This window comes from Pelodiscus sinensis, chromosome 7 (assembly GCF_049634645.1).
Source record: "Pelodiscus sinensis isolate JC-2024 chromosome 7, ASM4963464v1, whole genome shotgun sequence".
NCBI lineage: Eukaryota > Metazoa > Chordata > Testudines > Trionychidae > Pelodiscus > Pelodiscus sinensis.
The window spans coordinates 45,972,926-45,997,315 of record NC_134717.1 but is presented as its reverse complement, the minus strand read 5'-3'; the positions used below and the strand labels follow the sequence as shown (position 1 = coordinate 45,997,315).

The following is a 24,390-nucleotide window of genomic DNA, read 5'->3' as shown; positions in this document are numbered from 1 at the left end:
GTCTGACCCAGTATGGCCCTTCTTATGTTAAGCCTATATATTCCCATCCATTGAGGAATATATAGAACCAAGGTAGCTGGTCACCTATAGTACGAAAGGTGAAAAAAGTGAGTTTTTGGCAGGGATTTGAAACAAGAGAGTGAAGCTCTCTGGGCCACTGGAAAAGGGAGAGGTTATTGCAGGTAGGGGGACAAGGGAGAGGGAAATGTCAGGATTTCTTTGTTTTACTTCCAGTTCAGAGTTGGATCAGAGGAGTGCAGTTATTGAAAATGTGTAGAACTGGATATGTCAGCCAGTTGGGTGTGGAGGCAGAGCATCTGGGAAAAATTGTGAAGGGCTGAGGTGTCATATGTATCATTAGTACTTTTATCATCAAGAGGCAAAAATCTGTAGAAATCTTTCTTTCATCGTTATATCCATTATTGGAATAAAGTGAAGGCATGTCAGAGGTGAGGTCTGGCAGATCAAGAAAACCACATTTTCTCTACTAAAAGGGCAAGGCTAACATAATGAAAGCTCTCTGTAGTTCTACTACTTGGGTTCCAACACTGTATATTACAGTGTCTCATAACATAAATGCTCTTAACCAGCGAGGGGACCAGAATATTACCACAGAGCTTTGCAGTTTGAAGACCAATCATCCTAAAATTGGGGAAAAGGTGTTTCTTTCTTTTCTTCTCCTTTACTTCTCATAAAAATAATAGAGAGGTAGCTGTGTTAGTCTGAGCTTGGTAAAACAAAAGGAAAAAAATGTGTGGCACTTTAAAGACTAACAAGATAGTTTACAAGAGATAAGAAAGGAGGAAATAACTTATTGTAAGTCAATCAGTGGCTAATCTGGAGTTATTACGATTATCAATAGGTGGGGAGGCTGTCTTTTTAATGTGTATAGTAATTAGCATCTTTATTAAGGCCCATTTGAAAAGTGTCGAATTTAAGCATGAATAAAAGTTCTGAAATCTCTCTCTCTAATCTGAGGTTAAAGTTCCTGAAGTAAAATGCATGTTGTCAGGTCTTTAAGGGAATGGTCAGTTAGATTAAAATGTTGACTAACAGGTTTTTCCGTGTGAAGCTGTCCGATGGCTGATTTGTGGCCATTAATTCTTTGGCGAAGTGACTGAGCAGTCTGTCCAATATACATCGCAGAGGGACATTGGTGGCACATGATGGCATACTATTCTTCCTTCTCTCTTCCTTGCCCCTCACCCCCACCTTCTGGTCTAATATCTGATTTATTTGTTTACTTTCTTCATTGTATTCCTTTGTTATATATGGTCATGCCAATTCAGTTTCAGAATATGATCTGAAGAAGTGGGTCTCCCCATGAAAGCTCATCACCTAATAAACTATCTTGTTAGTCTTTAAAGTGCTACATATTTTTTCCTTTTGTTTTCTTATAAAAAGGCACCCTTATGGAAAAGTCCTTAAAGTTGCATCTAAACCAGTGTTTCTTAAACTGTGTCCCGTGGTACACCGGTGTGCCGCGAGGCTGTTGGAAGTGAGCTGCAGAGAAAAACAGAATTCTAAATAGTGCCCTTAAAGAAGCAGGCGACTTTTTTGTTCAACAAAAAATCCTTGGCATTCCTCATTAAAAAAAAAAATTATTATTTGGTGTTCCGCAGTCTTAAAAAGTTTTCCACGGTCTTAAAAAGTTTAAGAAGCACTTATCTAAACCATAGGCTCAGAGTGTCATTCCCTCTTTGTGTAAACATATTCATGCTAAGTTGATGAGAACTCACATAAGGTTGCATGGCAGGGGGCAGTGGTATATGGCTGCAAAATTTAGCCATGCCAAGTACCTACACTGTTTTTAATGTAGATTTGTACTTGGCCCAGCTAATCCATGTTACTACAGTGGCTATACTGCTATTTACACTGGTACTAGCTTGATGAGAGCTAGTGTGTACATGTGTTATGCAAGCTGGGAATCACACTCCTAGCTCATAGAATAGTGATAGAAATGTAGCCGTGTTAGTCTGGGGTAGTTGAAGCAAAATGCAGGACAATGTAGCACTTTAAAAACTAACAAGATGGTTTATTAGATGATGAGCTTTCGTGGGCCAGACCCACTTCCTCAGATCTGAGGAAGTGGGTCTGGCCCACGAAAGCTCATCATCTAATAAACCATCTTGTTAGTCTTTAAAGTGCTACATTGTCCTAGCTCATAGTGTAGACATAGCCTAATGATGAGGTATAAAATCACCAAGGTTCTGTAGAAATTAATCTAGTCTGTAGCATTTCAAAAAGTAGTATGTCCCTGTCACAGGGCCAACTCACCACCGTGGCATCTCTAGCTGCTTGCTCTGGGAATTAGCTTGTTGACTCACTGGACACCTCCCTCTAGCTGGTGTCTCCCCATGTTCTCGCCGTCCTCTCTAGTCCAGACACGTGTCACTCATGGACCTCAACGTCCTCTTCAGGACACTGCCCTCTGACAGTGCTCACTCTGGTCTCTGAGCCCCCCTTCCAGGGGTTGGCGTTCATCCTGCTTCCACTCCAGGGTCCTCCCCTCCCGAAGGAACCCTGTTCTCCTCCCAGGGAACACTCAGTTCCCCTGTACCCTCCTTGCCTCAGTGACCCACTGTCAGTCTTCATCTAGCCCCTGCCTCAGGGGAAAACTGCAGTCTGTAATGGCCACTCATCACTGGCAAAGGGATGTGGACCTGCTGCCCCTGCCTACCATGGCTGCCCCTTGCAGCCCCAGCAGCTTCAGGCCCTGCAGCCTGGGAGCTTGCTTGGCCAGAGCTTCCCCAGCTCTGCCTTCCTTCCCCAGCACTGCTCTACCTCCAGGAAGCCTCCTGCTTCCTTGGTAGTCAAGTTCCTCCTGCTCTCTGACCAGAGCAGCAGTAAGTTCTCCTCTCCCTCCAGGAGTCCTCCTTTATATAGCCCCCAGCTGGGCCATCATTAGTAAGAGCTGCCTCAACTGGGGCTTCACTCTTAGCCCTCACTCAGGGCTGGGGTTTTGACCTTAAAGGGCCAGTGCAGAGCAAATGTCCTGTCACAGCCCCCTTTATAGTCTTTTTAGAACATTCTAATGGAACACAATTCTTTATTACATTGTATATGATGGTTAAACCTCACTCCCACAAAAAAACTGTTGAAGACCACCATTCCCTATTAAATTCTGTAGATTTTAAGAGTAATTATGTAAAAAGTCTACCATGAACTGCTCACAATGACTTCTTTTCAAAAGAAACAAAGTTTAAAGCTGGACATATAGTTTTCCTTTGCTACTGCTAAAGCTGACTATAGATGCAGGGTTGGGGTTGCTAGGATGATATTTTTCTTGGGTTGAAAGAAATTTGTAATCCATTTTCACTTCTCATTCAATTACTAGTTGCCTTTGTTAAAAATACAGTTTACTTATTACCTTAATGATTTCCAAGCTCTTCTTATGTGAGTCTATGTTAGCTTAGTTCCAAATTTTTGAATGTCACATGCAAACTCAAATGTAGTATTTGAAAGTCATTTTTGTCAAGAGGAAAGTAACTTCTCCAAGATTTGCAGTAATATCTTGTATTTCACACATGACCTCAACTTCATGATGATGTGGATTCTGTATTTTGAATGGGTATATCCATTAGATCTATATAACATACAAAAATGTGGGCTAGCTTAAGAATAGCCGAAGGAAACTTGGTCTGAATAAATCATAAACCCCTGAACTCTTATGAAAATAGCACAAGCTATTTTTCTGGAAATATTATCAGTGTCACTGTGGTCTCAGTCTATAGAACAATCCAAAAGTATTGAAGTGTATGCTTAATGTTAAATCCTTGGAAGACAATGAAAGTACTTACATGATTATATTTGAGCATATTCTGTTGCACTTTTTTGGAATACCATCTATATTTGTATAAAGACTTGAGATTTAAGAGGCAAAGCGTGAACACTCTTTTCTTAGGGCTCTTGCAGGACTTGATATTCTTTACAATTATAATCTCTTTATATAGTTTAGAGAGTATGTGCATTTGTATGTGTGTCTGTGAGTTCATCCGTCTGTGAGTCCATTTGTTCAAGAACATCTCCTAAACTAAGAGCTAGGATCACCAGATTTGGTGTGCAGCTTCCTTTTAGTCTAACTTAAAGCGAGGTCAGGGTTTGGTTGTGCCAGGAAACTCAGTATCACATCCCAGAGGTTAGATGGGTTCAAAAAAGAGAGTAGACATTTTTATGAACTCCCACAATTGTATTAAAAATGTAAAACCATTATTTAAAATAACAGATATAAGCCTGAGTGCTTCAGAACATAAACCAACCAACCACAGGAACTGTGAGGTTACAAATAAACTTCTTCTATGGGAATGCATAGACACTGCATATTGTTCTGTGCACATACTCCACAGAAGCCCATTTTATGTAGCTTGGAACTTAGGTGGTTCCAGTGCTCAGAGAGCCTTCTGAAGCTTCTGGATTGCTGGGTGAATATTTCCCTTAGATTAGGGTACATTTTATTGCAGGTAAGTACATACATATTTATATATGTCACAAAGCCGTGGCCCATCTCTTACATACCTGCATACTATTTCTGTAAGTACTCATTCCTAGAGCATCATATTTAAGTGAATGACAGCTCATGGCTAGAAATGATAATTAGGTAGTAGTCAGATCCATTTAGAACAATGGTTCTCAAAGTTTTTGGCCCACGGCCCACCCCGCTCAATGCAAACCTTTCTGCGGATCACCGCCATCCACCCATGATGACAAAATGGGTACAGGAGGGGTTGGGGATAGGAGGTCTGGCCACGAAGGAGGTTGCAGGAGTGGGCTGGGGGTGGGAGACTAGATGGGAGAGAGGTGCAGGAGTGGGTTGGGGGGGGTTGGCCAGGAGGGAGGGTGCAGGAGAAGGCTAGGAGTGGAGGATCTTGTGAGAGTCTCAGTGGGAGGAGGATGAGGGACCTCATACACTTCCTTCTGCTCCCAGAAATCACCTCCCATGCTCCCATTGACTGGGATTCTGGCCAATGGGACCAGCAGGGAAAGCCTCCAGGTGAGCAATTTCCTGCGCTGCTGTTTCACCAACCAGGGGGTGAAAAAAAAGCTGCTTCTCCCCCCCCTCCCCCGTAAATTTGATCTGGGCGGTTAAACTCGAGGCTCCTCCCCCCCATGCAGTGGGAAGCCAGCACTAGCACTTCACCCTCGTAGGAAGGGTGTGGAGCTGGAGTGCTAGCACAGGCTCTCTGCTGCAGAGGTGTGTGTGTGTGTGCCCCAAGCCTGTGACCCACCTGCAGCATGGTCCATGGACCACTCTTTAGGAACCGCTGATTTAGATAGAACATATAAACTCAATAGTTTCATGAGAATCAGTACTTTGAAATCAAAGTACAAATAAGCATGGACTTTTTCACTTTTAATTGCAGGATTTCAGGAGAACTATTATTATGCCTTTAATATTACACTAATTATGGCTTCCTTTAAAATTATCTGGAATGTAAATGCCGGATGTATACCTGAGAACCTGCAATTAATTATATATACCTTTACTTATAGCTATCTGATGCTGCATAAATATTAATAAAACTTTTTTTTAAAGCACTTTATTAGACAGCATCAAGGAACCCTCTAATTTCTGCTTATCCACTGTGAAATTCTTTTTGTTCTGCATCAGGTTCTGTCCTACCATGCAACATGCTCAAAGGCAGAAGTCGACAAATTTAAGGTAAGGGTTTATCTTTCAGTTAGCATGCAAAACAAGTGTTAGTTAAAATGTCAGATAGAAAAGTGTTAGTTAAGTGTCAGATAGAAAAAAACTCAAAAAAGTCAGTTTTACTTTTTTATTCAGAATAGAGCCAAAGGATATTTGTGCTGATGGACAGTATGATCTGTTAACGGATGAGGGATGAGTGAAGCTCCAAAAGGCTTGTGGCTAAAATAAGCAGTCAAAACTTCAGAATTTGCACTATCCAACAGTACTTCTATACCTTTTGAGATTCTGGTATTACTAGAGAGGTGACAGAAATAGGTATTTTCTGTGCCAACTTTTAGTTTTCTTAAGCACAACCAACAAAGTTAAATAATGGTATATTAAGAGTGTAGAGGTAGTTAATAACTATTTGTGCATGCTGAATCCTACAAGATTATCAGGAATTCATTTTTAAAGAAGGGACTGCTCTTTAGTTTCTGTGAGCACTGCATGTGTGCAAATAGCTCCCTTTGAGTGACTGTCATTATTTGTCTTCCGGAGTGCTTTTCAAGTTATGTATGATGCTTCTGGGAGAATACCTATTGTCTCCTCTCCTATACAAACTGTATATGCAACTGATGGGAAGATTAGTGAAGAGATGTGGATCCAAACATTCATTTATTTCTGACAGTCAGCTCTGTCTCCATTGTTCCTCACCTGGCTACAGAAGTATAATGAGAAGGGCCCTACCAAATTAACTGTTGTGAAAAACATGTCATGGACCATGAAATCTGGTCCTTTGTGTGCTTTTACCTTATACCATACAGATTTCATTGGAAGACCAACCCCCTGGACCTCAGTCTAGTGCCCCAGGTCATTACTGCCTCCTTCACCCAAACTCCCTTCCTTATCCCAAGTTCCCTTCTGCAACCTCCAACCCAGACCCTGTACCTTCTTCATTAATATCAGTAGTATGGAAGTAAGAGTAGCCGTACTGCACCCTACCAGGAATAACTTTGCGACCCCTGCTTCTGCAATTTCTTTTGGGATCATGATCTCTAGAATTGCAGCACTATGAAATTTTGGATTTAGATAGCTGAAATTATGAAATTTAAGATCTTTAAAATCCCATGACCGCAAAATGGACCTAAATGGACTGTGAATTTGGTAGTAATGAATCAGTGTCTAGGAATTTGGGGCATGGCTAACTGGCTGCAACTTAAGCTGGGCAACTCAGATGATCTAGATATGGGGTGGTCAATAATTTTTGTTGGGGGGCCACTCCAATAAACAGGAAAGTGGTTGAGGGCTGCACTCTTCCATGATATCAATGGAGGAGGTATAGGGTCTGGGTTGGAGGTTGGGTGCAGAAAGGAGCTTGGGGTAAGGGAGGGAGTTTGGATGAAGGAGGCAGTTATGACCTAGGGCACTAGACTGGAGTGCAGGGGGTTGGATTGTGACCTAAGGCAGGGAATTGGGGTACAGAACTGGGTGCAGGGATTTGGATTTGAGCTAGGGCAGGAGAGGACTGTGATCTGGGGTAAAGGATTGGGGTGCCAGATCTGGGAGGGAATATGAGTACAGGAGAGGGCAGAGGAATTGGGTATGGGGAGTAGGGGGCAGGAGTGGGAGGCAGAGGGTTGGGGAAGGGAAAGGATGGGGTACCAGAGGCAAGATCTGGCCAGGACATTTACCAGCTAGCAGCTATTCCTGAATCAGTGTCCTTGGCTGCCCCGCCCCTGCACAGGCTGTAGTCATGTGCTCTGTAGCCCCTTGTGCTCATGTCTGCCTGTTATTGAAACAGGCAGCTCCCATTGGCTAGTTTCTACCTAGAAACTGGCCAATAGGATTGTGCTGGTGTTCCCCGCAACATCTGCAGGCCAGCCAGATCCTGTGTATTGGTGGGCTGGATTCTGCCCAGGCTTGATACAGATCGGTTGGGGAAGCAGCAAAAGAATTGGAAAAATTGATATCCATGCCTGCATTGATCAGAGATGTATAACTGCCAGTTCTATTTAAAAAACAACGAATACTCCTGCTGCACCTATTTCAATTGTTTATGTTCATTTTGCTATTAAATGCCTAGGCAGCAGTTGTGGCCTAGAATATTCTTTGTATCTGTATCTGCTAGGGTTACCAGATGGCTTCAAAAAAATACCGGACACACTTGATCTCAGATGTGGGGGGGAGGGCCGGCCAGGAGGGGAGCAGGGCTGGCTGGGAGGAAATTGGGAGGAGCAGAGCTGGCCGGGGGAGATCGGGAGGAGGAGGGGGGAGAACCAGCCGGCGGGAAGCAGGGCTGGTTGGGGTCATCGGGGGAGATCGGGCGGGGGTGGGGAGAGAATAGCAGGGGGAGAGAATCTGCTGGCGGGGAGCGGGACTGACCCAGGCACACGCAGATTCCGAGGTGCTGCCCGTCCCACGCACAGTCCTGGCAAAGCACGAGCGAGTCCGGCCCCAGGGATTCCCTCCTGCCCCAGCCCTGCCCCCTCGCGTAGTTGCATACTGCCTGGCTGATAGACACGCTTACGCAGCATGAGCGTGTCTACCAGCCAGGCAGTACACAACTATGTACTGATACTCCTAATAATAATAAAACTTACCTAATTAGAAAATACCGGACATTTTATATGTCCGGTATTTTCTCAATTTGTTTCCTGGACAGAACACTCAAATACTGGACTGTCCGGTTCAAAACCGGACACCTGGCATCCCTGCCTGGTGAAAAGAGTGCAACATTTTCCTTCACAGGTGTACCATGCCACAGTTATCCACACCTTTATCACCTCAAAGCTATAGTACTGTAAAGTGCTCTACATGGGAATATACCTCAAGTCCACTCACAAACTGAATCTAGTGCAGAATATTTTGATCTGCTTAATCATTGAATTTTATGTCGGGAGCCCCTTATACCATTGCTCTGGGATCTCTTCTGGCTTACATTAAGTCTCTAGATAGAATTCTAGGTGTTGCTAAGAGCCTATAAAGCTGTCAGTGATTTGGAGCACAGGCTGACATTTTCAATTACCATCATCTTCATCAACTGTTCAATATTACATGGCAGGGCATGTTCAGCAATATTTATAGCCAAAACCAGAACTATCAGCGCTGGTCTCAATGCCTTCCTTGGTACAGACATATTATAAGGATAGAAGACCAATGAATTATGAAGCAATGAATTGCTAAGGAATGCTGCAACACAGTTATAATCATATAGTCACCAAAAGCTTCACTGGCAAAATAAAATTGCCTGTGGTGGTCATAGACTGAATTCCCAGACAAGATTGCCTTATGTACCTACCTAGAGATTGATCAGGCTAGCACTTGGGCTGCAAATAGACTGTGTCCCTTTAGGATTTGCTTGGTGTTGACAACAATGACCTGAGAGAACATTTCTCACCCTATGTGATTTTGCTACAGTTGCCATAAATGGAGGTGCTCAAGATGAACCCGTTTCTATAAATGGGAGGGAACAGATGGAGGAATATTCTCCATAAGGATTCTTTGGCTATGGAGCTCACTGCACAACATGATTCTCCAAAGCCAGGTTTAATAGTTGCTGATGGATATTTGTTTGTCAAAGGGAATGAATAATTCTTAAATGTATTTTGTATTTGAATTTATGTAGGGGATGTATGTTCAGACAAGGCTGAGCACTTTATAGATTTTTATAAAAATACATGAATTTCCTTTGTCTCAATCCGGTTTTTCAGTCTTTGACATCTTATTTATCTTTGGTCTTATCTTTTTTGTTCTTTATTTTATCTATCCCTGAAATGTTCTTTCCTATTTATTTTTGGTGGCATAATAAACTTTTACATATTGGCTCTTACAAAGTGATAAAAATGAATAGATATACTTCAGGCTTATTTTTCCAGCGGCTATTGTATATTATCTTATTTTATATTTGTATATTATCTTATCTTATCACAATAAATCCAAAGGGTTGTATTCTTGGCTGTTATAGAGTTATTGATGAAATTCCAATTAAAATTAACTTTAATTGTTGTATCTGAGAATAATGCACACTGCTACAGTGGATGCTCTTTTTAAAGAGTTACCGTTTATCAGAAAAATCATATTGTAAGGAAATGCCATTTCTGAGTTCCCAAAGTAATAAATTATAGTTTGTTTGTTATTGCTGCTGTGCCCCCTATTGAGAATTCACTATTTTTAAAAAGAAACTTCGTTAATTCAAAGTCTATTTCCATTAGACTGTATAAAAATATTCTGGGAAAAATGGAACAAGCACCATTGGCTGGGAGGCTGAAATTCATATTGAGCAGTACAGGAGGATAAATACAATACTGAACATTCTGAATGAGCAACTTGATGGACCATATAACCCAACAAGGCTTTTCCATACATGATCCTACGACTGCGTCTAAAAAACAGCTCAGTGCTGAGAGGTTATCACATCTCCACATTATAGGTTTCTACATTCTAATTCATCACTCCTGATTTACATGAGTGTAATCCCAGTACAATCAAAATGAGTTACATGAACATAAACCTGGAGTCACGGTGGTGGATCACATGCCATATCTACATTAATTCATTTTCTTTACTTTATTGGGAAACTAGGACTAATTTTATGTCTTTAAAAGCTAGGTGCCAAGCCAGAACGGAAGTTAAAATACTCTGTTGTCTCTTTGATTTAAAATTAGGCAGATATCTCTAATTTCCATATTCCCATTGTTAGTGTTTGACTAAAATGATTTGTAATATTATTGTACAGAAAAGTCTCAGTTAACCAAATTCTGTTTAGCCTAAATTCAGTTATGTCCTGTAGGGTTGTATTATACTGGGTGGCTAGTGCCTTCTTATTGGGATTTAAGTTCACCAAGCCTGAAACAGTTGTATTTTTCCCCAGTGCTATCCATATTTAGAAATCCAGCCTTCAAGAGTAAAAACACAGGAATGAGCCCCAGGACTGGATATTTTTAGGAAGAGTCACTGAATTCTAAGATAGGATTAAACAAATGCTATGTATTAGATCAGTTTTAAAATTCAAATAGCAAACAAACACATCTACAAACATACATCGCCTTAAAATTCAACTAATGTATTTTCCAAAGAGAATATGCAAATACAGTACTTCACTCTTGATGTGTAATATACAAGAAACTATTTTTTAAAAGGTAACCTAATTGTGCAGCTCTGAATGGTATAAGGTAGATCAATATTTAATGGCTATAATGCATTATTTATAGCCTTTTAAGATATTCTCTTCTGTAGGGCAAACAGTACACAGGAGAGCCACATGACAAAAATAACAGATCACCTACTGTACAAAATCTTTGATTCAGAATGTAACAATGATAATATATCCCTTCTGCCTCAGCTACTTTGGCCTAATTGTGGAAAACTGAAAGTTGTGCTTGAATTTTTGTCTCTTAAAATTACAGATATTTTACAAAATAAAGATTGAAAACATTGAGCCAAAAAAATAGAAACAAATGTTACTACTGCTACCAGACCTGACAATCGAAACAGTTGGATACATGGATTAGACAGCTTGTTTGCATACATTGAATTTGGTGAAGGCATTAACTGTAATGGTAGAAAATGAGCTTAGTACACTCTAGGGATAGGAGTGTGTACCCATTTACGTGGTTAACCAATGGGGCTGGGCTCATCAGTTAAAGTGCACTGGTACACACAGCCCCCCCACCTGCCCATGCTGACAGCTCCCTGTGCATACCAGCCTGACACCCAACCCCTCCCATGCTGCTGCCTTTTTTTCAGCAGTTAAACATTTACCTAAATAAACTCATTTTAGCACACCTAGTACACTCATTATCTAAGGTTGTAATTTTATAGACATTCTTAGATACTCTGTAATGGACAGTGCAAACAAATAAGTTAAAATTTTTAAAAGTCACCTGATCTATGGCTGTGAAAAAATGTTGGAAAAACTTCATTATAGTGTTTCCTTTAAAAAAAAATTTTTTGCAAGTTCTAGTTAATTCAGAATAATATTGAGTTAATGTGGAAAAAACAACCATTGTTTTCTTGCAGGACAGATGGAATGTTTAGATTCCAAGATGAGGTCTGATATCTGTCTAGTGTATTTATATGGGGTCTGTCACCATAGTATCTAAGTGTTATTGTCTAGCTAGGTTTCAAGCTATGTCGCTGATGGATCCACATGAGTGAGAAGGCAGACCACGTCACTTCTTTATGTTTTGTTTTCCCATCTGTAAAAAGAGAATAATATTCTACCTCCTTTTGTAAAGTTCACAGATTCTTAAATTTTACTCCAATATAAAAGATCATACTGAATTATCATAAACTTGTCCAAAATTGAAATGGTTCCAATGTTTTCCACAGTTTATTTATTTAGGGTACGTCTACACTATATGGCTATTTTGGGATACCAGAAGTATCCCAAAATAGCTACCTCATGGCTATACAAGCTGCCCATTATTTGAAATATTTTTCAAAATAACAGGCACGCTATTTCACCATCCTGGTAAACCTCGTTGCACGAGGGGTAAGGGATAGCTTGAAATGGCGTGTTATTTTGAAATTTGGCACTGTGTAGATGTGCCAAATTTCAAAACGATCTATTTCAAAATAGTAATTTTGCATAGCGTAAATTGTGTACCTTATTTTGCAATTTGCATAGCGTAAATTGTGTACCTTATTTTGAGTTTAGGGTGCTGTGTAGACACCCTGATTGTCTAGATAACATGCCATTTGAATGTTAAAGGAAGATTCTCATCCTTTATTTAAAGTTGTTCTTTTAAAGCAGAACATCTCTTATAGAACAGTCCTGTAGAATCTAATAATGATTAAATAATAGGGGTTTAATAAATGATTAATAAATAGCTTTATTAAAATTCTATGGAAATTACCCCACAACATTAGGAAATTTAGTAGATTTTTTAAAAATAAGAGTGCTCTATAGAATTTCATAAAGAAGCAATGTCTCTTTATGATTATATGCTATGTATTACAAATAAGTGTCAAAAACCAATTTTACAGTTCTGATATTAGAATGAGGGAATATCATAAACATCAATATGAAATAATAAATGAGTACTTCTAACAGAGAAAGTTGACAACATCATAGTCAAACTGGAATATAAATTGTATTGGTTTTAAAGCTCCACCTTGTTGTTTCTGTCCATAAATTACAGGAAATTAGTTTTCTATTACTGTAAATAAGAGGAAAATGGAATTAGATAATACAAGTAAGCAGGACTTTCAGTTATGTTTTTTGAAGAATTCTTCTCAAAAAGTAGTTGCACATTATTTACTGACTGAATTTTATCATAAATCTATAACAAAATGCCTAATCTGGGCTCCAGGCTCTTTTTACAGAAATTAAAAATACATTCCCAAGGGGAAAAAATATACCCAAATCAACACTCTAAAAAAGTCATTGACATTTTTTCCTTTAATATTGGCTATTTTCACTTTAGTGGATAATTGTTCTCATAGCAGTAATGCTATTTTGACAATAGTCACATTAAGAAGCCTTAAAAAAGGAGCAGTGTATGAAAAGGGACTGAAGTTTACCCCCAGCCTAAAAAGGCATCATGTGTTAGGGTGTTGCTGTTATCAGTTACAATGTTGCTGTTTCTGTTGGATTTTTTTGTGTGTGCTTTCGTGGTGCTGTCCAGAAGTACTGCCTCAAGGCTTTAAAATGCTGTTTCCATTTTGCTTGTTTTTCTAAGCAAATGGTAGAAACATTGCATCATTCAGAGCAGGAGGTGAAATGATTCATTATCCAATATAGCTATGGTCTTTCCTTCAGTCTGACTGGTCACCCTGATCTACAGATATCTCATCAGCTGAAAAGCTCTGAGGAAAAAATTGCTGTCCAGCATTATTATATTCAGGCAACTACAATGCAAGAAAGATAAGATTGTAGTCTTTAGAAAATGTCATCTGAATGAGAGGAATATCTGCTTTATGATCAAGCATCAACGTGTGTCAAAACATAAAGTAGTATGCTTCAGTCATAAACAATTATATGTGAATTTAAGTGTATACTTCAAAAAGCCATTTAGCTAGCACTAAAGACAGAGTGTCTTTTCATTCATATAAACTCAGAACAAGTCCAGAGTCACTCCTTGTGAAGCCCCTCATTATGGATCTGATTGTGATGCACTTACAATGGTGAGCAATTCTAAATAGAAGTATCCTATTAACATTGAGATGACTCGTATGGAATTGCTGACTATTAGGAACATAGGGTTCTCAATGTGGCCTTATTAGGAGCATTGTACAGTACTGACATTTGCTTTAAATATTGACAGAAATCTTCAGAGTAATCTAATACAGCACTGTATAAAATTACATATTTTGTGGAACTCTAATCTGACTTTTTTCTGTAGCATCCATTGGTTGTAAAACATGAAAAACATTGTCTATTTTTTCATCAAATTTAATTTCACTGGAACTTTTTATCAACTCTAATATTGTCTGCACAACAGGCTATTTGAATGTTAAATAAAGATTCTGACCTTAAAAATCATATTAAAAATTAAATCCTTTATATTAGTGATGGGGAAAATTGGTTTTCTGTATTTGGGCGATGAAAGTAGAATAGGCAGTTTTCCTTTGCTTTAAGCTCAGTTCACTTTCAGGTTCCTTTGCTTTAGCAAAATGCTGCAATATTTTGACTGCAAATGCTACTAGGCAATGCTTATTTTTCCTCAGCCTTCTACTGTAATTGTTTTTTTTTAATAATAATGGTAATATTCCTGTATTTTTCATAAAAGCTTATTTTTACAAATGATTTTGCCAAAGTTAGCTTGGTAACATCCCTTTAAATTTTTTAGGTAGAGCCAAATGGTCTGCATTTGAGCTAGAAACCTTTGGCAATTGGACAGCTCCTCAGAGCTCAGAAACTGGAAATACATAAGAAATAAATCCACTGTGAGATTAACGTGTTTGGCCACTGGGTGCCATCCTTGCTCCATATTAAGGCTGGTAGTTGAACAGCATTTCTCTAAAAATGTAAAATTCTAAAGAAGATAGTTTTAGTGTAATTTCAAACTATAATAATGTTTTTGTGTGTGCATGTACTGGAATATGTTAGCAACATAGGCAGTTTATTGCTCTTGCACCAGGAAGTGATGTGAGAACCTAAAGAAATAGCCTCGCTGGTTCAGATCTGTTAGAATCAAAGATCCGTATAAAAATTTTCATCTTACAAAGCTCTATAAACTAATACAGTGAATGGGTTGGGGATGTTATATCCTGCATACCCACGAATCAATTTGTTCCCAGGAATAATTTCAGTTGGCCTTCCCTGGGGCTACTTGCTGTAGTAAAGTTACTCAGGTATGTAAGTGGGCACACAGTAGCCATTAGGCATGTGTCATACAGACAGAATCTATTAATTATTATATAACAGTATATGATTACAGTTTGGCAAGGTTATTTATTATATTGTTTCATTACCTGTCAGTCAATGTGGAATTCTTTTAATCTACAGAGATCATGCTACTGCTTCTTTTCCTCCTAGCAAAAGCCCAGGTATAATGAACATATTTTCTAACAGAAGAAGCATGTTGGTAATTTTGAATTTTCAGTCTTTTAAGTGATTTTAAATATGTGAAAATTTTGATTTCAGCACTTCTGTTGCTTACTGCAACTGAGAGAGATTGTACCGATTGCACCCCTGACGAGAACAGTAAACTGAATATTTTATGAGACAATTTCTGTGAAGGGTTCTGTCATCTTTCACTTTGCAGCAAGCTATATCCAGCACTGTGAACAAGAAAAAAAACTACTGGGGACATGGCACATCAACGTTTTCTAGTATAGTTATGATCTTTACTACACATGTACAGATCTATGTATGGCATTTAGTAGTGTAATTGACCCCACTTTGTATCCCCATGAGTGTCATGGCACTTAGTACAATCCCCACTTTACTACAAACTTGAAGGCAAAAGATGTGGCTCACACAGGCTATATTGCTAAGTGGGTTGTAGATTACCACTTGCACATGTGCTGTGTTTCAAACAAGATCTTTACTATATATTGCAGAAAGGAAAGGCTGTAAACATTCTATGTATAGAAATAATAGATAGTTAATAAATGGACTGTGCTGTGTACAGTTTAATTAAGTCTCCCATGACCAGCTCCCTAGATAGGGTACAGTCTCCCGAAAAAACTACCTGCCAATTCATACTTCCTCCACTCATATAACTGCTCAGTACCCTACTCGGTTTCCATGCATCAAATTCATTCATACATGATTTAGGGATAGGAGAAGTAGCAGTAGTTTCATTTGTCTCCCCAACTGTAGCCACTAACCAGAATAACATTACCTCATTCCACTGTTCCTAGATTCAGCTTTTTTATGGTTCTTGCGCCAAATAATCATAATTATTTATTTGTATTATGAAAGCACCTGACGACATTGTGGTAGGTGCAGCACACACATATGAAGGCAATGGGCTTTGCCCTCAAGAGCTTACAGTTTAAGTCAAATGGCTAATCATGGTTTTCTTCAGAAGAGAAAACATAGGCTATGTCTACACTGCAAAGAAAAGTTGGAAAAAGATACACAAATTGCAAACCGCAATTTGCGTATCTTTTTCTACTTTCCTTCCGAAAGAGGCTTTTCTGACATTTGGCCCATCCACATGGGGCCAAATACTGGGGGAAAAAAACCTCTTTTGGAACATCCCTTCTTCCTTGTAAAAAGAGGTTTACAGGGATGGCGAAAAAATGCATCTGCTTTTCTGAATTTTTTTTCGGAAAAGCAGACGCGTTCCTTGGAGGTGGCAGAGCTTTTTGAAAAAGCTCTGTAGTTTAGAGGTATCCATAGATGCACCACAGTTTACCTACACTTTTTTGAGCATGAGGCTCAATGACTTTTAGGACATATGCTATATTTGCTTCTCCTGTCCTTCTTGAAACCTGTTTGGCATCTCTCCAGTTTCACTAGAGTCACTTTCACCCTGCTAATAAGAGAAGAAACTACTCTTCCTCTGCTATCACTTGAGCATCCTCCTGATTCCTGACACTCTTTGGCTTTGTCTATGCTGCAGAGAGTATGTAAATGAAGCATTGATTAGCATATTGTCATGCTTCATTTGCATAATCTATTCGCGCTGTTTTTGCACAAGGGGTTTTGCACAAAAACAAGCAGTGTGGCTGTTTCCTTTTTGCACAAAAACCCCTTTTTGGGTAAGATCCTTATGCCTCTCCCGGTTTTTGCACAAAAAGGAAATGGCCACTGCTTGTTTTTGCGCAAAAAGAGCTTGAATGGATTATGTAAATGAAGTGTTACAATATGCTAATCAGCATTCATCTGCATACTCTCTGCCAGCAAAAGCTGGCAGTGTAGACAAAGCCTTCTTGTTTCTTCAGGTCCTTTGGAGTAAGGAAAGTCAAGGGAACTGGCTTTGCTCCTGAGAAGCCACCACTCACCTAATTTCCGGTGGCTCAGTTCTATTGCTCTGGAGAATTTTCTGGCATCTGTGGTATCTCAGAAATTGTGACATTCTGGAGGATCACATCAACCTGCTTCCAGCTTTGGGAGTTTCTTTGAATCTAAAAAGAAGTTTTGCATGTTACTCTTATAACAACATATGTGTTTGATTAGCCTTCTTCTGTTTGCTACAGAGTTAACTAATCTTCCAGAAATCTTTGAACATTTTCCATCACAGCTTTTCTCTTGCCTGAATCTGTAGCATGACAGTGATATCCATGGAAACAGACTGATGTCATAAAACAGAATTATGACTATGCAGGATGCAGTAAAAGTAGAAGCTGGTTTGGGTGGATGAGAGAAAGCACTTATTCACACAGATTCTTCAATAACAGCAAAGAGAATACACAAAGGAAAATTGTTGCATTTGAAAAATTTCTTTTTCCAGTGTGCATCAGTGTGGAAGTCATTGTCAGTAGTAAATGTTAACATTGAGGCTTTAGAGTTACCATTCCATTAAAATGAATGAGGGAAGTTTTCACCACTGTCTGGGCTTTTGTTTTACTCTGCAGACTCATCAAGACAGCCTTACACTGATTTTCATCATAAATACAAAATCTTTGCAACTAACAGGGCAAGAAACTGAAAACTTTGTCATAGGGGTCTTTAGAGAGTTTATAAAATGTCACCTTCTCTAAGGAATCCATTACAAATGAGGTTTTCTAGATGTTCTCTTGTAAATGTATGTTATTTATTTGAAAGTGTTAATTTGATTTTGACTTAAAATCAATTTAACACACTTGTGCTATAGTTGTCATAGTAGGTCTGAAATAAGATTTTAGCCACAATGGAATACTAGTGCATTAATATTAGCATAGCTTCTCCCATCTGTCACTATTCTGCTTGCCTGATATGTCACAAACACTTAGAAAGAAAGCTGCACAAACTAAAAGGAAATCATCCTGCTTCATTAATGTGCATGTTTCCAGGACTATACCAGCCAGCCATCTGACTGCACACCAGATTGGATAGTTCAACTTTTTTCCTGGCCAATAAAGAAAAAATGTCTCCCTCCCTCCTTTGAGAATTCTGACCTTTCTTCCTTAGTGGGCTCTCTCCACTTACTCTCCTAAAACTAAAGCTGGCTTCCTTACCATCCTGTATTTACTGCAGGCTGTTCTTACGCAAAAACTTGAGGAGCGTCTACACTGCACGCATGTTCTTATGCAAGTAAATTTACAGTAAAGCGTCAGAACAGTGGGCATCTTGCACAAGAGTTATCCCTCTCCCCATGAGGAATAAGCCTTCCTGCGTAAGAGCTCTTGTGCAGGAAGGCAGTGTGGACGGGCAACAGGGGTTTCTTGCACACGAAACCCCTATAGCTAAAATGGCATTCAGAGTTTTCTTGTGCAAGAGAGCGTCCACACTGCCATGGACGCTCTTGCACAAAAGCACAACTCTTGCGCAAAAGCACATGGCAGTGTGGATGCGCTCTTACGCAAGAACTCTTGCACAAAACAGTTCTTGCACAAGAAGCCTGCAGTATAGATGTAGCCACAGTATGTAGGCTCATTACCCACCCTGCCTCTTCACAGGGGCAGCAAGTTTGGCCCTCTGTTCCGTAAAAGCTAGTTTGAACCTTGTGGGGATGGGCAGCCTCTGTCCGATCCAGAGTTGAAAGGAACTTAAATGTCTTACAGGTACTGTCCTATTGCAACCCAGGTACCTGCCAGCAGTGTTTTCTCTATACCAGTGTTTCTCAACCAGTGGTACGAATACCCTTAGGGGTATTCAAGAGAAGTCTGGGGGGTACTTCAACACATCTGAAATTTGGAGAAAACTGAATTTTTGTTGTAAGTTTTACAGTGCTTTATTATTTTTTTTATTTTTAATACCCAAAAATTTCATCGCTTGCCCGCCTACGATTAAGTTGTTTAAACAAATGTGTTGCAATGATAGAAAAAAATTGTGTGTGTCTAAAAACTGTAGGTACTAGGCGTACTTCTAATTTAATTTTTTTAAAGGGGTACTTTATAAAAAAAGGTTGAGAAACACTGCTCTAAACTGCTAATCAGCCCCGCCCAGACAGAGGCTCAGGGCTCTGTGCACAGAGCTGACTGACTGGGAGGGGCTGATTAATCACCTGTGAAGCTGTGCTGCCCTGCAGATTAGAGGGAACACTGCCTGCCAGCTCTTGAAATAGCTTCCTGCTGGCTTTTGTCACAGCTCAGCCAGTTCTTGCTAGAGCTGAGCACGGAGTGTATTCCCCTACTTTCACCTCTGATCTCACCACTATTCTGCAGTATGATTTGGGAAACATTTCCCTTAGTCTTGCTGCTTGTCACTCTTTAAGGCTATGTCTACACTACTAGGTTATTTCAAACTAAGTTAAGCTTATTCCTCTTCACAAGAAGGAGTTATTATTCTGAAATGACAAGCCCATTATTTCAAAATAACAGGCTTAGTAGTGTGGACACTCGCCTGTTATTTTGAAATAACTCCCTAGTGTATTAGACATGACCTAACAGTCTGGGACTTGGACTGCACTAATGGATTAGTAATAGCTCTTCACCTATACTGGTCACCATTTCAAAAATCAGCTGTTCCTACATGGCAGTATGTGGCATACCAATTTTTTCAAGTTCTACAAAAATAGGCCAGAAGCACATTAGCTCTCCATATGTGCACCTTGGGAGATCATTGTCTGGAAAGTTCTTACCCTGTAGAATACCTAATCTATGGTTACATACTTTACTCTTAACAATAATAGATGGTTTAGATCATTAATCACTTTTATTTTATGCTTCTATTCTTTTAAAACAGCCTATAAAGAGAAAAAAATTCTGTAATTCATTTTGTTTCTATGTGCTAGAAAACAATTTTAACACTGAAGCTTGATTTTAACAATATAAATAATGTATTCTATGCTTTTTTTCTATTATAGTCTCTAACAAAACTTTGAAATGTTATATTTTTACTTCAGTACTCTATGACATTTATCTCTGTTCATGAGAGCTGGTTTGGAAAAAATACCTGGGTTTGAAACTATCAACTGACTGATCAGAACTATCTGAAAGAAAGAGTTGCAGCTTCTTAAGTCAATTTCAGCACTCACTTGTCAGAACACCAAGTCAGCATCTGAAGTGTTTTATAACCATTTACCCTTCTTCACCATTATAAGTTTAAAATTTTAAAATCCCCAGATCTTTTTCTCATACACACACAGTTTTATATACTGACATGCAAGGTAAATAGCAGACTTGTATACTCAGCCCACAGTTCACAATAGTCAGTGTTATCCAGATGTTATGTTTAGGTGGAAGATGTGTGGCTTAGCAAGTGGTTTTATTGTTTAGGGAAAAAACTGAATAAATTTTATTAACCCAATGAATTTTGTTAAAGTACACACTAGTACTAATGCTGATCACATGTAATTTGGTTTGACCACCACCCAAACATAGCTTTGTGAAACAACACACTTTTAATAGGTTCAGCACTGGTAACTTGCCAACCTGAGGACAAAGCAATATAATGCTTTTCATCTGCAGATCTCAAAGCACTTTGCAAAGGAAGATACAAATTATTATTTCCATTTTACAAATGGGGAAGCTATGACAAAAAGAGAAGAAGTGATTTCCCTAAGCTCATTCAGCAGATCAGTAGCAGCAGTTGGGCCAGAACCCAGATGTCTTAACTTCCAGGCCAGTACTGTATTTCTTCAAACACACTGTCTCCTTACATAGGTTGTACTGTGAGGCTATGTCTACACTGCAGGTTTCTTGCACAAGAAGCTTATTGTGGAAGAGATCTTCCACAAAAACGTCTTGTGCAAGAGCGCAGCCACGCTGCAAAAGCGCATCGGAAAAGCGATGCACTTTTGCGCAAGAGAGCGCTCAGACTGCATGGACACTCTCTCGCTAGAAAGTTATGATTGCCATTAACAGAATAGCCACCAGGGCACCTGTGCTTCTTCCAATAGGGATTTTTTATACAAAAACCCTGTTTCCCGTCTACACTCACCTTTTTGCACAAGAGCTCTTGCGCAAAAAGGAGTTATTCCTCGTAGAAAGAGGAATACCTGTATCACAAAACCCCTCTGTTCACTATGAATTTTCTTGTGCAAAAATGCGCTCTGCAGGTTTTTGCGCAAAAACAGATGTTTTTGCGCAAAAACCCTGTAGTGTAGATGTAGCCTTAAAGCTGCTTCCTCTGCTGCTGTCACTTATATATCTTCTTGAGAAATGGCACTTCCTTGACCTTTACTTGCCACAGGAGAGGCAAGTCAATTGATCTCAATCTATCGGCCCCTACAAGAACAAATTTCATATATCTACTTATTTATTTTTCAGTGGGCTCAGCCAACGTGTCTGCTGAAGTGAAAATAAGTTGAATAGAAAATATGCATTTCTGATGCGACTGGAAAACACTTATATCTACAACACTAGAACATTTGCTCAATAACACCTTATTCCTGGGAAAATATGTCTGTAATGTTGCTATGGTCAGCTGCATTTCCTGGTAGGAGTCAGTGCTACTCTCACATTGTAAGCTACATGGGAGCAAGGTTAATTGAGGTACCCTGAATACATATAACTTGCCTGCTTGGATCAGTTCTTTTTGAAATACATATCACTAGTCAGAGCTTCACTGTGGCTTTGAGACCCAGAAACAGGTAAGAGGACAAAAGGGTGAAAAAGGGTATTGAGGGACAGTGCTCGAGTGGCTGTTACTAGAAGCACCCTATATGCAAAGGACAGCCAGTTGAATATGCTTCTGAGGGCTTTCCTCAAAAGGGCAGATTATGTACTTCTGCAGAGCCATCCACTTTGTTCCTTGAGGGCCAAGGCCACAAGCTGGGGAGACAGACACCTCTTCATTTAGACTACACAAAAATGTCAAATACATAGAGTGAAATCTCATTCCCTTTTACATTAATTGCAGAGCTGCCACTGACTTCAGTGAGGCCTGGATTTCACTCCTGAAGTGTAAGTCTGCGTAGCATAGACATGATTTTCACATGGAAGGAGAATGTTTGTTGTTGCTTTGTGTTTATAGTGATGGGGATGATTGCAAAGTTTTGTTCCAGAACTGGATCTGAACATCTCAAAAGTCAGTGTTCAGGTCCAATGTTTTTGTTCATGGCCACCTCTAGTATTTCATCTTAGTTTCAACATTTGGTTGAGTGACTTCCTCCTCCAACAGGCTGATTGCTCTTATAACTCCCTCATATTTCCTGTCCATAAGCAGAAACATCTTTAGCTTCAAATGCTGCAGTATGCCAATTACCTAAAGCATTGCAGACTCCGGTGCACATCAGCGTGCGTACAGCTTTACTATACAGTTTGAATCCAAGGCCAAACGTGTTGATTTTTGCAGTGAAGAGGGGGAATCCAGGCAGGTTGTGTTCATACCCAAGTGGAACTCTCTGGGTGAGGAAGGAGTTGTGGCAATCTGGAAGATAAAGCAGCAGAGAGAGTGACAGATTTATGGGTGGTTAAGTGAGGGTGATGTGCTTCATAGAGCACCCTCAAACAACCCTAAAGACCTCCTACTGACTGTTTCACTTCATTACTCTCTGCTTTCAGTTACTTCAGTATTCCCATATACTGTGACCCATCTTGGGACCACAATTTGAGGATAGTAGAAGGGTGGGGGGAGTTGTTCAGAGCAAATAATAACAATATCAAATATTCATAGTGGTAATTTTGACATTGGAGCAAGACATTAACATAACTGTGCTCAGGGCATTAGAAATGAAATCCAGAGAGAACACATCTTTGATTCTATTCCCCATTCACTCCTCCTATAAATAGGTGAAAATTCTCTTTCGAGGACATTGTCCAGTTTCAGATGCTGCAGATCACTTGGGAGGAGATGCTGATTCAGCCTCATGAAGGGCAGAAACAAACCATCAACAGGATGCAGTGGCAGATGGAGACCCTTATAAAGAAATTTCACTTAAAAGTATCTCTGCATTTCTTCGCACATATTAAATATGCAGGTAGTTTTTATGGGGCTTTCTGTGTATAGAAATAAAGGTATTTCAGGCACAGAGATTAAGCTCCTATAGCAAGCTATGGGCAGAGCTAGGAACAACAGCCATGTCTCCCACATGCCAATCCAGTGTGCTGTCCACTTAGCAAGATGGCCACCATGGCAATGAGTATTTTATAAGCAGGATACAGTAGAATCTGCTGCAAATTCGAATGTGTCAAATATGAAATATAGGGACACTAAGGATGCTCCATTGTCAAAGACCTAAAACCCTGGTCTACAGTAGGGAGTTACTTCAAAATAACTCCCCTTGTTTCAGAATAACAAGCGGAGCATTCACACTGCCAAGGTTGTTATTTTCAAATAAGAGGCTGGTTATTTTGAAATAATAATTCCTGCTTTCCACAAGGAATAATGCGAATTTCAAAATAATTATTTCAAAATAGCGGAAGGGGGGATGCTCCAGTACCACTATTTGAAATAACTACTCTCCGCCATAATTCAAACTAATTACTCCCCAGTGTTTCCTGGGGCTCTAAGATGAGGTAGCATGTCCACATTGACATAACCTGCCTCAGACTAATATCAAGGGTTTGGAGTAGTGTGGACATGCTATTATTTTGGGAATTATTTCCTTTCAAAATAATTTCCTAGTGTAGGCATGCCCAAAATGTCTTGCCATGCCCAGACTTCACTACAAAATAGCATGATCCTCTGCACTGTTCTTATTATCAAATGGAAAATCCAAATTCAGATCCCTGTAAAGAAACTATGCTACTTAGAATGACTACAATTAGTATTTGATCAGTTGGAGGTTTGTGAAAGAAATTCCTAATACCACTTACCAGCATGCACTGGCTCCCATGAATCAAAGAGCTGCATAACTTAATCAGACCATTTAATGTTCCAGGTAATTGTTTTACATGTTTCCACTATGTTATAATTTCTCCCCTATGTAAGAGTTCTCTTTTCCTAGAATTATCTCTCTTGACAGATCACGTCTTGACCCTGATCTTTTGTCTGTATATCAGGCTAGGTGAGAAGTACAGACTAATGTTACATTAATTTAGAGTTTGGTATACCTTTGGTGCTGAAAAAAGAGTTCCAGCTTACCTACAGGAACTGTGATTTGTGAGACCATTTGGGAAACCTATAAAGTTATACAGTTTTGAGAAAGTGATAACATCCTTCCAGTTGTCAAAATAAAAAGGCACTTGCCATGAGCTTTTGACTAGCAGTTATCCACAAATTATTCAGGAGGAGAAACATTTTCCCAAAAGTAGTTTAAAAACATCTGATTTTCTTTAAGGGGTTAATGAATTTGATGGCAATTAGGGATACATTTTGTAAATCTTGCAGGCTTGCAGTT

At 39.5% G+C, this 24,390-nt stretch overlaps 1 protein-coding gene across 1 annotated transcript in view; it reads left to right on the top strand.

Moving 5' to 3' along the window:
- Positions 1-24,390, top strand: part of PDE11A (phosphodiesterase 11A) — a 233,381-nt gene that overhangs the window by 131,845 nt on the left and 77,146 nt on the right. Inside the window, exon 10 of the mRNA XM_075933714.1 lies at positions 5,609-5,659. Coding sequence (XP_075789829.1) covers positions 5,609-5,659 — 51 coding nt within the window. The remainder of the gene's footprint in view (positions 1-5,608; positions 5,660-24,390) is intronic.